This window comes from Beta vulgaris, chromosome 8 (assembly GCF_026745355.1).
Source record: "Beta vulgaris subsp. vulgaris cultivar EL10 chromosome 8, EL10.2, whole genome shotgun sequence".
NCBI lineage: Eukaryota > Viridiplantae > Streptophyta > Magnoliopsida > Caryophyllales > Amaranthaceae > Beta > Beta vulgaris.
In genome coordinates, this window is record NC_079209.1 from 31504403 (window position 1) to 31520138 (window position 15736).

Below are 15736 nucleotides of genomic sequence, written 5' to 3' on the forward strand. Positions count from 1 at the left end.
TTGTTTTAAAAATATTGTAAAGATTGGTAGGTTTTTGTTAGAGGAATTAGAGGAGAAAGAGAATAAAGGGGAGAGGAATTAGAGGAGAGAAAAAAAAGGTCAAAAAGTTTGTCAAAAAGTTAAAAGCTGATACCATGTTATATTTTACCTTTTTTTGTGTGTTGATAACGGTAAGTTATCAAAGTTCAGTATCTATAACAAACGACCATTTTGAGTACCTAAACTGAAATTTTTTAAAGTTCAGTACCCAAATTGAAACAAAAGGCAAAGTTGAGTACCCAATTTTATACTTAACTCCATTCTTGTGGTAGCACTTCAAAGAAATCTACCAGTAATTTATGAGCTTGTGGATATGTAATTATGTATCCTCTCAAGTTTTCCCTAGGTAATTTTGTAGTTTATAAAATTCAAGAGATACCTTTATTATTTTAAAAATGCATAAGTACTTTTGAGGTTCTTTTTCTAAGAAAAAAAATACTTGAGATCTTTAAAACTAACTTTCACCATAGCTCAACTAACAAAAAAACTAGACTTTGTCAGTCTCTTTCTTCTATTGAATCCAATAGAAGCTTTTTCTTCATTAACTAACTTCTTAATTTCTTGAGAGCTGTCATAAGTAGTGAGAAGATGATAATCGTGGTCGTTTAGGTGCTTTAGTTACAAATCAAGCGAGGGTATGGAGTACGGGCCGGGAAAAGGTAAGAGATTGGGTGTTAAACTAATTAAGAACCTAAAAAGAATGTCGTAGTGGATTTTTATCTGCAAAATTTAATGTTTATTAGTCGTAAGAGCACCTTATGAATTTGTAAAACGTTGGAGTATACCTTGGCTTTTTTTTTTTAATAAACCTTGAGAGTATCTCACGAGTTCAGTTTATCTTTTTTTCTGCAAATTTTGATTATAGAAGAAGATATGAAGTATTAAATTATTATAATATATACAAAAACTTTTGGTGCATCCTTCTCCAGGTCATAATTATGGGCTTTTGTTTAATTCAACAACAACACAACTCAAATCTCAACCCCTTTGGTATACATTAAGGACTTTCCGTCATTTCATCTAAGAATCCAAAACCACAAAAATATAAACCACACTTCTTTTTTTTTTTTTTTTTTTTGAAAGTAACCACACTTCTTTTTAAAAGGGCAATTCTCATTCCCCCTAATTCACATACTTTGACCAAAATGCCTTAATCTTATCCACTCTAAACAACTAATTAATCATTATCTTTCCTATTAGGTAAACCCCATTTTTGTCATTTTACCCTAACTTATCCTACACCCACACTTCTCAAAAGGGCAATCTAGTAACTTCATCATTCCCACTTTTTTTCATTAAAAAAATTAATTTTCCAATATTTTATCAACATTTAACAATACTACATACAATAAGGTCCACTATTATTAACGGGACCACCACGAAGCAATAGTGTTTTGTTTTCATACTTTACCCTTTTTATTTCTTTATATTTTATTATTATTTTTAATTTTTGCTTTTGGAATATATTTTCCTTTTTCTTAATTATTTAATAAAAAAGATAAATGAATTCTCTCGTTTCTTCTCCTATAGTTTCTTCTGCGAAATTTATGCCCACCTCCATTTAGACTTGTTTTTCTCTCCTCCCTCCTATTTTTCTCTCTCCTCTTCTGTTTCTTTTCAACATAATTTGCTACATTGTTCATGATCCGAATTCTGTCTCCTCTGAATTTTCCTTTTTCTTTTGCTGCAATTTGTCAACATTCTTGCTGAAATTTATGCGGCGTTTTCTTCACTCTCTTAACTCTCAAACAAAACTCAAAAGTCAGATCTCTCACTCAGCACTCGTCGCCTCCTCTCCGTTCGTCGCAGATCTTCTCAGTCGTCGGCGGTCGGTCGTCGCTTCTTCTCAGTCGTCGGTCGTCACCTCCTCAAAGTCGTGGGCTTTTCGCCTCCTCTCAGACTCTCAGTGGTCGCCTCCTCTCGGTCGTCGCCGTCGGTCGTCGCGTCGTCGGAGTCTCAGAGAAAATCAGAAAAATGATGAGTTACTGAGTTTCTGTAATTTCGTGAATGATTCCTTAATTTTCTTAGGGTTTAGCCGTTTAGGCCTTTAGAATTAGGGTTAACTTTCTTTCTCTTTCCTCTAATCCTCTCTAATGGCAGTTTGAACTTTGAATAAACCGGTCGAGTGCTCCGACGCCGAGCCTCCGACAGGGCGACAAGCAGTTCACAGAATCACAGTTGTTCAGGTAACCATTGAAATTTGAAGTTTCCTTAATTTGCTTAACGGTTGAAGATTTGCAATTGTTGGAATTTTGAATGTTGGGCTGAATTTTGATTGTTAGTTGTGAATTGTGATTGTTGTGAAGTATGATTCTTAGTTAGGTTGAAATTTTGATTTGTTAGTTGAGTTTTGATTGATTGTCGTCATATTTGAATTTGTTGAGTTGGAAGAATAAGTAAGATTGTTATTGAATATTCAAACTTGTGGAATTTGAGAGTGATATTTTACATGTTGTTGAGTTTGTGGAATTTGAGAGTGATATTCTACATGTTGTTGAGTTTGTGAAAATTTGGGAGTGATATATCATATGTTGTTGAAATTGGAAATTTGTGAGTTTATTATTGTAATTGTGGGAATGGATGATTAGTGAATGAGAAATCTAGTAATTACGAACTTTTTTTTTTTGAGTTTCTAGTAATGTAAAGTTGCGCTATCCCTGCTCGAGAATCCTGGATCCGCCCCTGCTCTCCTCCCTCCTATTTTTCTCTCTCCTCTTCTACTTCTTTTCAACATAATCCTTGCTACATTGTTCATGATCCGAATATTCGCATTCTCTCTCCTCTGAATTTTCCTTTTTCTTTTGCTGCAATTTGTCAACATTCTTGGTGAGTTTTAATATTTCGATCTTTATTATGTTCCCTTAAAATCGTTATTTTTGGCTCCAGATTTTTTGTTTTTGTAAATTAAATTATGGATGTAATTTGGATTTTTTTTTTTATATCAAGATTGTTTCATGATCCATAAATAAAAAATATATTATCTTTTTTGCGTTTAGTGTGTTATAGTTACATTGTTGTTAGGATAATTTATTTTGTTAAAATTGTTTTCCAACTAATTTTGTGAATTTATTCATCAAAAGTTATTGAGTTTGTGTAATTGTGAATTGTGTGCTTTGTTTTTTAAGGATTTAATGTTACCATAAATTTTGTTGTTTTAAGCCCTTTGTTTATTTTCCTTTTTCTGTCAATAAGTTTATATCTTCATTCTACAATTTTTTTTGTCACTTTTGTGGGTATTTTTTAATACTGTGCTTGTTGTAATTCTGAGAAAAATTAAAACTTTAATTTTTGAAATTTTGTTGATTAATATCAGGGCTCACTGATTAAATTGCTGTTTAATTATATATTTAAATGAGGTTCTTATCTCAGCACATCAAAAATTTCGATGAGTATATGGTAAAAAATATTATAATTTTTGTTCATCCACTAAAATAAATAAATGGGGGAATTTGATAAAGATTTGAGGTTTCTGGGTGAAATTTGTGTTGATTTTCTTATTGAATATATGGGAGTAGATTAATATTTTTGGATAACTGTGTTTCTTTTGTGATTTGTTTTTTTTTTCCATATTGCTAGGTGTTTTGGTCTTCATATATCTTTTGGGGTATAGTTTGATTTACAGTAAACTTATTTGTTCTTATGCAGGTGTCCCACATGGGAAAGATTAGAAGTAAATGGAAACGAAATTTATTGAGTGGATTAATTTGTTTTCTTTAAAGTGAACCAAATTTTGCTTAAGCAACTTTTAATTTTCCTGCTGGTGGGTTTTAGATGGTACCAGTTGAATGTAGCAGCTCGTAGCGGCTGAAACTAAGCATGTTGATAGATTTTTGTTGGATTTTGTAAATCTGTACGATGAGAAGCATGTCTTCAACAAATTTTTTCATCTTGTGATGCAATTGAACATTAACCTTCATCAACAAGCAACTGATAAAGACTTTGTTTCTAAAGAAACCTATGTTTGGAGGTTATTAGAGGTCCACTGATATTTCTGATCGGAGTGTGATCGAAATAGTACATAATGGACAGGTAAGTTTCGTGTTATGTGGAATTCGTCGCATTTGCTCTAATTTTGTTATGTAGGAAGGACTAATGTTGAAAAGAAAAATTAAAAGGATATAGCTAAACTATATGCTCTTGTGGTGCTGCAGATATAAACTTTTGAAGGAGCTTGGAGATGGAACTTGTGGAACTGTATATAAGGCTGTCAATAGGGAGAGTTATGAGATTGTAAGGCATCCTTTGAATATAATTTTACTTGGTAGTGTTTTCATTTTATTTCCAACATTTTTGGAGCACTGAACATTTTTTAAGGAACATGATGAATTTTGTCTAGCACACATGACAATGCAGAAAGTGTGGCATGCTCATGCGTGAGTTAGAATGTGTAAAGAATATGGAAGTATTATGTTCTTGAAATCTTTAGCAAGTAGTAACAGTCATGATGGTTAGGAAGCTTGGTTGTCATTTAGCTTTCTAACTAAATTGGTAGTTATGTAGGAAGCTGAAAGATTTGATATGTTACAAACTACTAGGATTAAGAGCCTTAATGGTGATGTTTATGTGTCCTAGCTGTGGTGAGAATGTTAATGTTTAGTATGTAAAATGAGGTTTAAGCTACTATAGATGCATGTAGATAGTTGTTGATAATGTGGAAGGAACTATCAAGTTAGGGGAAAACAAGTTTGTAAGAGAAAGTGAATGATATTGTATTGGTTTGTTGGAACTAATAATAATCAAAGTACTATTGTTGAGGGAAATAAATTAATTTTTCTTCTTATTTCCTCATAAACACTTTCGTATTTTGTGTTTGTTTTTTCCTACTAGTATATGCGGGTTTAGTTTCGAGATCCTCGGATTACAATCTTTTTAGGTTTATTAAATCTTAAGCTTTTTGAGCTCAATAAGCCTACTAGCTACACTTTACCTTAGAGACAGGATAATCTTCGTTTCCTATAAAGAATGTATGGACCAATCTTTTAGATCAATGGTTGAGAATGCATTTAGGGGAGATATAGGGTTTTTATTTAGAATTTTTTTACGTGTCACCATATCAAGATAGGAAATGGATGAAAAGAAATGGAGAGGCTCACCTTTACGTATTTTACCTGCATTTTCAACTTAGCAGTGTACTTTTTGTAATGAAAAATGATTACTTTTACTCTCTTGTATGTGGATCTCATTTACGTCAACTTTTTGTACTTCGGTCCATCTCTTTCTGCTATTTTATTGGATTTCTCTGTAGTATTATATATACTATGGTGGTGGTTGTGTGGAGGTGGTGGTGGGGGTTAGAGTTCATGTTTAGACTTGGTTTGCTAGCCTAATCAATGGTTTAATTTTCTGTTCACAGGTTGCTGTCAAGAAAATGAAAAGGAAGTTCTATTTTTGGGAAGAATGTGTAAACTTGAGGGAAGTAAAGGTACTTCTTATGCTTTCCATGCTTAATTCTGTTGTGTTTGTGGCACAATTTAGTTTCATGTTGTGATAACAAGCTACTTCTATTTTTTTGAAGTCTCTGCGTCGATTGAGTCATCCCAACATCATAAAGCTGAAAGAAGTTGTGAGAGAGAATAATGATTTGTTCTTCATATTTGAATATATGGTAAGTTTCTAAGCATTTATGTCATTTTGCCTCTCAAGTAACATATTTACTACTCAGTGACTATAGTACATAAGTTAGCTTTTCTTTTTGGTTCTGATGTACGTCATGTACCTCAAAAAGTTTAAGTTGGAAAAGAATGAGAAGGAGATAGGTGGTGGAACGAAAACTTGTTCCATCTTTTAAGCAACTGATGAGAATCCACCAAATTGTCTGTTGTCTTAGGGTGCTAGTTTTCTGGCCCTCATCCAGTACCATCATCCTTTTCCATTTAAAATCTGACCCTCCCTCCCTGAAATGTCGTATCCAGGTCATGGGTTTGGACAACTGAAGTGTCCGTCTGAGCTCAATTTAAGTGTAGTTCTTTTGTACTGCCTATATAGTTTTCTGATACATCCATCCAGCTAAAAGGGTAAAGGTTGAATTTTTTTGGAATCACCTTTCGTGATGTTGAATTGTCTTTTTTGTTTGGTATCACTTCTTTAATGTCTATTAGATGAGTGAGGCTAATTGAAGAAGACTGATGATGTAGGATTGCAAAATCCTAATATTGTACTTCTCATCCCTTTCCATCGTTATCAATGCATCCAATTTTCAGACTAGGGAAGTGCATCTTTTGCATCATTTTGTTTCTAACCTATACACAAGGATTATAATTTACAAGTCAATTTCAGGCTTTTCCCAAGGGTTTCGTTATGTCATCTTGTCATTTTTGGCATGTAAAAGAGTGGATTCTGTTTGAACTTCGAACTTGGTGGATAGGTAGTCTTTTAAACGGACTTTATTTGTTTATTTGTGGAAAAAACAATAAGTTGATATTAGAAATTGGCATTTTCATTCATTCTGTTCCAGCTTTGCTGCTATTATGAGAATATAGCACAGTTCATAAACAGGAATCAATTATCTAAGCAGATTATCATTTTCAATTTTTTTTGTAAAAGTATATTCTTGTCCTGAATTCCATATCTATTTTTGGCATTTGTGTTTCACTCCAATGATATTATTCCAAATACGGAAGATGAAAGCTAAATGGTGCATTTTTTCTTCTTGACTTCATGCTTGGTTCCGTTTATTATTTTTCAAAATTGGCAAAACGAGTGTTGAAAACTTGGAATCAGAGAGAGAAGAGAACAAGGTTGGCTACTACGTCAAGGCAACATATTCTGTTTTAAGACATTTTAACAGTTCAGTCACACCATAACTTTTCTGGACGTGTTTTCACTTGTGTGGCTGCTGGTATCACGATAACTTGTTTGTTAAACAATTTTTAGAGTTGGCATTGATAACTTGTGTTCTCTCAGCAATACAATCTATATCAAATAATGAAGGACCGACAGAGACCATTTACTGAAGAAGAGATAAGAAACTTTTTGACCCAGGTCCTTGAGGGACTTGCACACATGCATAGGAATGGATACTTTCATCGGGATCTAAAACCTGGTACGATCAGCCTTGGGGTTTCAGCATGTCTTGAATTTTTAATTGAATGTCTATTATATTGATTTTCTGTCCTTAAACATGGATTAATTTGCACCCTCACCTTTTTTCTCGTGATCCTTGTCCATTGAAGAGAATCTTCTGGTGACCAATGATGTGATCAAAATTGCTGATTTTGGACTAGCCAGAGAAGTTTCATCAATGCCTCCATATACTGAATATGTTTCAACACGTTGGTGAGTTTTTTGCCCAAACATGTCCTCTGATCCCCTATAGTTATGTGAATTTTTATGTGTGTCCGCATCTTTCATGTGTATGAAGTATAAACCTGTGTACGTCATCTCTTGCGCTCTAATGTTGTCTGCCAGGTACCGGGCCCCCGAAGTTCTGTTGAAGTCTTCATTGTATACCCCTGCAATTGGTTTGTTCTCTTGATTTTCACTTATATGTCCAACTGTTACGTCTTAGTGTGTTCTATTAGGTGGCTATTTATCAGTCCATTTCCATGTATGGTCTAACTAAGTATTATTGCAGATATGTGGGCAGTTGGTGCAGTACTTGCTGAACTCTTCACCTTGTGTCCAATTTTCCCTGGAGAGAGGTAATGGCTTTTTTTCAATTCTAGTGCTCCTTGTGAAAAGATAATAGGTTTAAGCTTCCTTAAAGATGTTAATATCCGATGAAATTCTTTCTTCACAAGAGTATTCTTCAATTGATGGTATACGTTCTTGTGTGTTATATGTTTTGCCTCTTATTTTGTTCTGTTGGGAATAGCAAACAATGTTATCGTTTTGTTTATAATCCTATAAGATATGCCTGATAAAGGTTGCTTCTTTTTCTTGCTTCTAAGTGTCTGGCTTAGAATGAGAAAATTATGTTAAAATGTTTGCACATGACAAGTACAACCTAGTACTGTTGTCATAATGGTGGTTGATCTCGTATAACAGGAAATTTGGCTTGTACCATTTTTAGGAACATAACAGGCACATGTGACTTATAAAAAAAAATCAAGCATAGAATAAAAAATTTGGCATATAAACATCTCTGTTGCAGTGTCCTTTGGTAATGCAGAGATCAAATGAAGTCCTGAAGTGATCACCTTTTATACGAGTGTTGCAATTTCTTTTGCACTGGAAATATATATGACACATGACCACATTTTGGCTCCATTAAGAAATTTCTTATTCTCCTGGTACTACTTGAGAAGGTTATGCATATTCTATCTTGTTTATGCAAAATAGTTGAAGACTGAATTGAAGTGCATATATTACTTTCCATGCTTAATTTTCATAGTTGGTGATAGACTATTATTTTTCTCATACGCCATCTATGACAGTGAAACAGATCAGATATACAAAATATGCTGTGTACTTGGTGCTCCAGATTGGGCTGTGTTTCCTGAAGCTAAGAACATCACTCAACTAATCAGTATAAGTTATTCAGAGGTGAGATGCATTTTTATTGCTTTATCTATTTTATGTTGCAGCTATTTGCTCAAAATTATGGATTTTGCCTAATATGCGCAGATGTTGCCTGCAAATCTGTCGGAAATTATCCCAAATGCTAATGGGGAAGCTATTGATCTAATCAGCGTAAGTGTCCTTGTGTAGACAATTTTTTAGGCTGTGAAATGTTTAATTATTGGTCATGTTTTTCGCTTTTTGTTTGTGCATTTGTATAAATGACTTTCTTGAATTCCAGCAACTGTGTTCTTGGGATCCACTTAAGAGACCAACAGCAGAACAGGCACTACATCATCCATTCTTCCATGTATGTAATAATAAAATTTAGTTCTGAATACCTTTCGTGTTATTAGTTGTTAACCTAACATGAGCTATGGCAGGTTGCTTTGCGGGTGCCTCGTCCCATTCATGATCCCTTTCATAGTAAGCCAGATTATACAAGTAAGCTTTGAATTCTACCTCTGTATGCCTGCTTCTCTATAATTTTTGATGATGTTTAACCGCCATTTTACTTGACAGAAACAAAGCCAAACCTTGAGCTGAACTTGTGGGACTTTGACAGCAAGGCAGATGATTGTTTCCTCGGCCTGACATTGGCTGTGAACCCTGGCGTATCTAGTTTAGGTGAGAAATCTAGCAATGGTCATTTCTATAGGTTGCAGTCACCTTGACCATCTCTAGGTCACCAAAAGTGAAAATTAATCAAGTGAATCACTTTTTATATCAACTACGTAGTGTTGGTTATTCATGGTTGGAGATAAACTGATGTGTGGCTTTTCGACGAATGAAACAGTGTTAGTGAGATTCTTCACTTGCTTGACCATCAATTTCACTTTATCTATTTTCGCACTCAATTGTTTCTTGAGAGAGTGCTGTTAGAAAGTTGGCGCTTGCTGATATCTATATCTAAGATATTGTGTTATAGAATTGTCCATATAAAGTCTTCCATCGCAAGCTTTACCCCATTAAAAGGTGCTTTTGAAGTTTAAACCCTCCCGGAGCTTTAATTTCTGTCCTTGATCTTTAATCCTAATATGCATTATGTCATTGTTGTTTGCAGAGATGGGACCTCATGTATCTGGAAGCACACGGCAGGTTAGTATATAAATATGAAAGACCTAATAATGTTCAATATGATTTGAAAGTAGCTGCCTTCTGCTTATCATGAAAAGTTATAAACTTGACCTTGCAGGATGTATATTTCTGCTCTAGTTTCCAGGATCATCCAGAGCAGTCAGGTACCATTTCTGTTTCCTATAATTTTCTTAGTCTTAGAGATTCTTCTTTTATCTTGACGGAACTAGGAGTGCTTATTTTGGGAAACAAAGTTAGAGAAGTGGTTTAGTGGGTATGTCGTCACACTTGTTGCTGAAATCTACCACTAGGTTGGGTTCTTGTTCAGTCATGGGGTTGATAAATTCACTCAAGCATCACATGTTCCCTAACTACAAGTCTCATGCAACTGCATAATCTCGTTGATTCTCACATACATCACTTGATTGGTTTCACATACTTTTTCAGCCTACAGGTCTTAATGGTTCCACTGAGACCAAATTACTCCTACTTATCCATATGCTGTACCCACAGATGCTTTTTCATGTAGTTTGAACTCTTGCATCTGCTCATGTATCATTAGAAGGTACATAAACCTTACTAAAGGTTCCACTGAGACCAAATTACTCCTACTTATCCATATGCTGTACCCACAGATGCTTTTTCATGTAGTTTGAACTCTTGCATCTGCTCATGTATCATTAGAAGGTACATAAACCTTATACTACTCAAATTTTTGACCCAAAAAAGCTGTATCAGAATTTTCTAAATGATTCCTTGCGTAAAATAAGGATGGTAGATCTGGACTATGCGTACCTTGATAACTAACTTGGTTTCATATGCCTTTGTTTGAATAGGAAATGTTTGGAATCTGAAAGCGAAGAATCATATACCTAAACTGAATCATATTGCTATCTCTACCTATGTAGAATTGTGAAATTTAAACTGAGATCACTGTAGATAGGTAGAGATAATTGGGCACAAATATTGCTCTATATGTTTATAGGGTCCCAACTTTAGCTGTATTGTTTGTTTCCTTGGTGAGGAAACTGTAAATGAATGAGAGAAGAAAGAACGTATTGCTTGTAAGGGTGGGGCAATATGCTGTGTGCTTGCCGTTTTCAAGCTAAATCATACTCTTTATTTGCTTACCTTATATAAGAAAGTTTTATTCTTGGATTCTGTTAGCAACTGAGAACTGAATTCTTCTGTGTAATACAGTTTTCTGGTCGCTTTTTTCACCTTGCCGAAATGGGGCGACTCCTCCAGTTGATCCGTCCTTGTCACTGTCATTCAGGTTGGTGGACTAACTTGAAGTTGTTTTATAATAAGTTTCTCCGTGTAGCGTGAACATGAAACTCATGGATTATTATCAGTTTCTTAGCATTACTGTTTTATTGTTTGGTTTTGTTTTCTGATATCTAAGCTTTTGTATTTCGGTTTGTCTAGGAGTTCAATTACGCATCCTCCAATTGCAGTTCCTCATTCAGGAGGTTTCGGCCTTGCAGCTTTGCAGCCAGGTATTTTAGATGGCCCATTATTGGCTGTTTCCTCCCCCCACCAGCCGAGTCATTACCTCTGATTGACTCTTAACGTCTTTTTTCTTTTTTTCAATGTGGAGGGAGCATAGAGATGTAATTATTTCATTTATTTTCCTTCTCCAACACTAAAATAATTATGTTAGGGATCACAGTGATTATGCTCCTTGGAGCGATTTGTGAATATATTATAGCTGTTTATGTAAAGAGTATATTTTTTGTCCCTTGCAACTTTTTCACTCCGTCTCTCTCATCGTCATGTAAGACTATGCTGCTGCTGCTGCCTGCTACCTACTGTGTGTGTAGCACGTCCCTGTTTCAGTCTCGCTTTAACCCTTCTGGCAATGCTGCTCTCAACTTTGGGTGCATTCTTCTTGAACCCCACCCTTTCTGAGCCCAACAATTACTTCATGTCCATCTCTCAAATCAGCTGCTTTAACCAAAATTATATTGGCGGTTTGAACGAACACTGATTGTTGATGATGGTGATTGGTGAGGGCTGTTGTTGGCATGATGGTTGTGAATGTTGCAGCAGTTGTGTGTTTCTGTGAGGATTTAACACCTTCAGGCTTGTCTCTTCAATGGGAACTCATATTGCTATCTTTTGCTAAATTCAAGAAAGTTGCTATTAAGAGACTGAATTTCAAGGTCAAAATCAGCAAATCACAGAAGAAAAGTATGTTGTATGTAGCGTTGAAAATTGGCATTCCCTTTTAGCATTTACTTCTACTTCATCTCTATCGTTTTATAACAAGAACTAATTATCAGGAATATTTGAAGATAATTGTTTTAGCTGCCAAATTTATTCGATTTTAATATTCAAGCTATTTTTATATCAATTGGTTCAAATTTAGGGGAAAAACTAACAAGGAAATAGGAGAGGAATTGCCGCTAGTTATGGAGAGGTCAAGGGGATGGGTGACAATTTTAAAATTACAAAAATGATATTAAATGGCCAATCAAGTTCAACATTATGACATATCGTCATTTTATATGCTAAATCTATTTTGTTAACAATTGCGAAAGTGAAAACGTAACTATTAAAGAACGGAGTAAGTACTAAAGTAATTTGATAATAATTTATATAAATAGTATTTTCGGTTGCTCTCATTTAAATGTTAAAAGCAAATATTGGAGAATTAGTTTTGATGCAAAACATATCACTATAACCTTGTATAGTCTTGTTGTAACCATATAAAGAACATCAACACGTGATACTTTGATTCATCCAGGTAGTTACTTTCACATGCTAACATATTGTCAAGGTAACACAAGGAACATTTGAAAATGTTAGAAGGATTATGTTGGCACTATAATACGTGAAGGTATAAAATACTAGCAAATGGGTTAAATCGTATTGAGTTCGTGGCAGATTCTTGGTAAACGATTGAATCCTTTAAACTCTAACCCGATATATTTATAAAATGGCTTCTACGATCCTTGTATTAATGTAGACACATAAATATGTCTCCTCTTTAATCACATAATGATGAAACATACTGTCGTTCTACTTGGTACATATTGAAAAGAAGCAATCAAAAGCCTTGTCCGAAATCTTTTTTGAGTCAGAATATATTTGAAAGTCCATCCAAATGAAGTCCAATTTCTAGGCCTAATTATTATTCATGATAATTAAATAGATTTTCAAAATAAATTTTGTATCAAATTATTTTGATAAAATCAAATTTTATGATGTAGATCCCTTTATCAATGATAATTGTTGATAAAAAAAAAGTCAAAAAAATAATTCAAGATATTAACTAAAATTTGGCAAAAAAAAAGCAAAAATGTGTTGCGCTGAAGGCAATAAGCTCAATGTAACAGTATTGTGTCTGACGCATGGTTGATGCGTGGCGTGAGACACCCATGCCTTATGCGTGTGCTTGTTGGCCCAAGCGCACACAATGACAGAGCTACATGTAGTCCTAGTTGATCCTGTGACCAACCATTAATTTGGTGGAGAAAAAAATAAATAAATCAAAACTCACGTTTCTTCTCTCCCTCGCTGAATGCCTGAACCACACCCAAACCCTAAACTCTAATGGAACAAACCAAAACTCTCGCCGCGTTTCCCTAACCCTAACTTGATAATAGGTTTTTAGTGTGTCGTTAAGGCACCAAAAACCTCTTTTCAAACAATATTTATAAAACCTAACGAGCAATTATTAAGAAAATAGTAAGGGCAAGTCAAGGGTTGATCCACAGGGAAACAGGGATTGGTTAAAATCTATCAAATCTAGACTACCTAATTGAAAGATATTTGGGGGTTTGAAAGAGGTTTAGTAACAATTAAGACTAACTAATAACAAGAATAAGCAAATATCAAGAGTTTAAATATCAAATAAAAGACACTAGAGTTAAGGTTACTAGTATGAATAAGATCGGATAATGATTGTTAATGCGATTGTGAAGCAACGAAGACGATTATGCAAGGTTTAATTTTCCTCTAAAGTACTCGAGTCCTCTCTCGAATGGTCCTCAAGAGTAATCACTTAATCAATTAACTAAAATCCTCTCTCGAATGGTCTTTAGTTAATTGATTAAGAGATTCAATAAGTTCGGAAAACCCCTAATGAAGGATCCCCTTAATTTCTATCCAATATCTTGGCCTAGAAATTAAGTTGATTTTTGGGGATGATAAAAGAGTTCAAAATTCGATTTAAGAACATTTGAAATCAAAATACCAAAGTATAAATGTGATCAATATCTATCCTAAGGTTTCAAAACACCAAGAGCAATGCATAAACTTCTTCAAACATCACAATCACATCAACAATACATTTAAAACCCTAATTCATACTTTCCCCTAACCCTAGATATGAAACTACTCACTAATCATGAAGTTTAAGCAATAAAACATAAAATTTATGACTAATCTAAGGCTAAACATGATTAATAAATGATTAAACTAATAGAAATCACAATTATGAAACTAAGAGAATAAAGATCTAAAATAATCTAAAAACAAGAACAAACACTAAGAGAATGAAAGAATAAATAAACTTTGAATTAAAATTCAATAAGAAGTACCTTTGATGTTAATGGAATCACAAACTAGGATCGATGTACTCAATTTTCTATCAAACTAAAGTGTTTTCTCTTAATACGAAACCCTAAAAAACTCTCTAGAAAATCGAATAAAACGTAACTTTTAAAAAACCAAACAAAACTATAGTTTAATGAGCCAAGAATTCTCTCCGGAAACGCATGGTGCGGGCGCATCATAAGGAGGTCGGGCGCACCATGCATAGGTGCGGGCACAGGTGGTTGGTGCGGGCGCACCAAGTCGTCTGTATTGCTTCAGAATTGGCCGATGGTGCGGACGCACCAGTAGCACGTGCGGGCACCATCGTATGCGGGGGACTCCAAGCGCACCTCATGCTCCACAATCCTCTCGCTTGTCCCCTTAAGCCATGTCTCACATTACCCGTCCCGAAAAGGGTCAAACCTGCAATAAAAACACGAGAAAACTGGTGAAAGCATATGTGCTAGAAATTCGATCAAAATAGGTCGAAAATCTAGCAAAATGTCACTATGATCAAGTATGATCAAGTGAATGAAATAGAAGGGGAAAGTGAGGAAAAAGAGGGAAGAAAGGGGAATAAGGGGGACCAAAACAAGCCAAAAAGAGGTCATAAAGTGCGTTAGAAACGCACTTATCATAACTCCTTAAGTCCTTTTTCCTACGTCGGCACGAGTCATGACCAGTTGACCACATGCCTTTGTCGTCGTTGATAGCATGATTGTCCTTGAATAAGCCTTCGTCGTCGGAGACCAATCAATCCTTTAATTAATCTAGCACATAAATGAGGTTTATTAACTTTTTTTAGGATTTTCGCCTATAATTGTTCCTACCGCGAGAAAAAAAGTATCTTTATTTGAGATTGCAAAAAACTATACGAATGAAAAAATGTTAAACGCACCGCACAAACCATTCAACGTGGTGCAATTTGAGTTGGTTTGGAAAAGTATAGTGCTTTGGATAAGAAATGTAAAATCGTATATTTGTGGTTTGGTTTGAGTGGGTTAGATTTCAAACTATACTAATCCAACATACGAACACCATCCTACGCGCTAACACCAAAAAGTAAAATAATAAGAGGGTGGTTGATATATAGAAAAATTTGGTGTAGGCAACATATCAAATAAGCGTTTCAATTTAATGATTTGGTATGAGTGTTAAGTAACAACATCGTTTGCGTCTGTCTTTGGACTGAAAAGTCTGAACTAAACTGATCCGAATTGAGTATTATTAATAATATTAATGATATATAATAAATATAATATAATAAAAAAATAATAAAAATAATAATAATAATAATAATAATAATAATAATAATAATAATAATAATAACAATAATAATAATAATAATAATAATAATAATAATAATAATAATACTAATACTACATTGTTTAAACTTATCTATTTGGAGTTATTCACCCACCAAAAAGTGAGTAATCCACAGTTTCGAGAGTTATTCCTACTTAACCAATTTTCTCTACAAAACTATTCAAAATAGGAACAACAAAAATAAATGCATGGAGTATTACTTTTCTATCTTTCGCTTCTTTCACCAAAATTAAACACTTTAATTACTTTTCTC

The 15736-nt window shown here is 34.3% G+C and overlaps 1 protein-coding gene across 8 annotated transcripts; it reads left to right on the forward strand.

The window, feature by feature from the left end:
* Nucleotides 1-1133: 1133 nt before the first annotated feature.
* On the forward strand, nucleotides 1134-11356 carry LOC104901285 (serine/threonine-protein kinase MHK). Of its 8 annotated transcripts, XM_057391055.1 has the most exons (20): nucleotides 1152-2020; nucleotides 2140-2225; nucleotides 3685-3709; nucleotides 3811-4068; nucleotides 4191-4269; nucleotides 5393-5461; nucleotides 5555-5644; nucleotides 6943-7081; nucleotides 7212-7314; nucleotides 7447-7499; nucleotides 7613-7679; nucleotides 8415-8523; nucleotides 8605-8670; nucleotides 8780-8848; nucleotides 8922-8982; nucleotides 9061-9165; nucleotides 9602-9636; nucleotides 9734-9779; nucleotides 10816-10891; nucleotides 11044-11356. In XM_057391055.1, the coding sequence occupies exons 4-20, from the start codon at nucleotides 4061-4063 to the stop codon at nucleotides 11174-11176; spliced, it is 1308 nt and encodes a 435-aa protein (XP_057247038.1). In that variant the 5' UTR covers nucleotides 1152-2020; nucleotides 2140-2225; nucleotides 3685-3709; nucleotides 3811-4060; the 3' UTR covers nucleotides 11177-11356. The 8 variants fall into 8 exon arrangements, with proteins under 8 accessions (XP_057247042.1, XP_057247041.1, XP_057247038.1 ...); XM_048634489.2 differs by having other exon boundaries at nucleotides 1152-2225; XM_048634488.2 differs by having other exon boundaries at nucleotides 3685-4068.
* Nucleotides 11357-15736: the final 4380 nt, after the last annotated feature.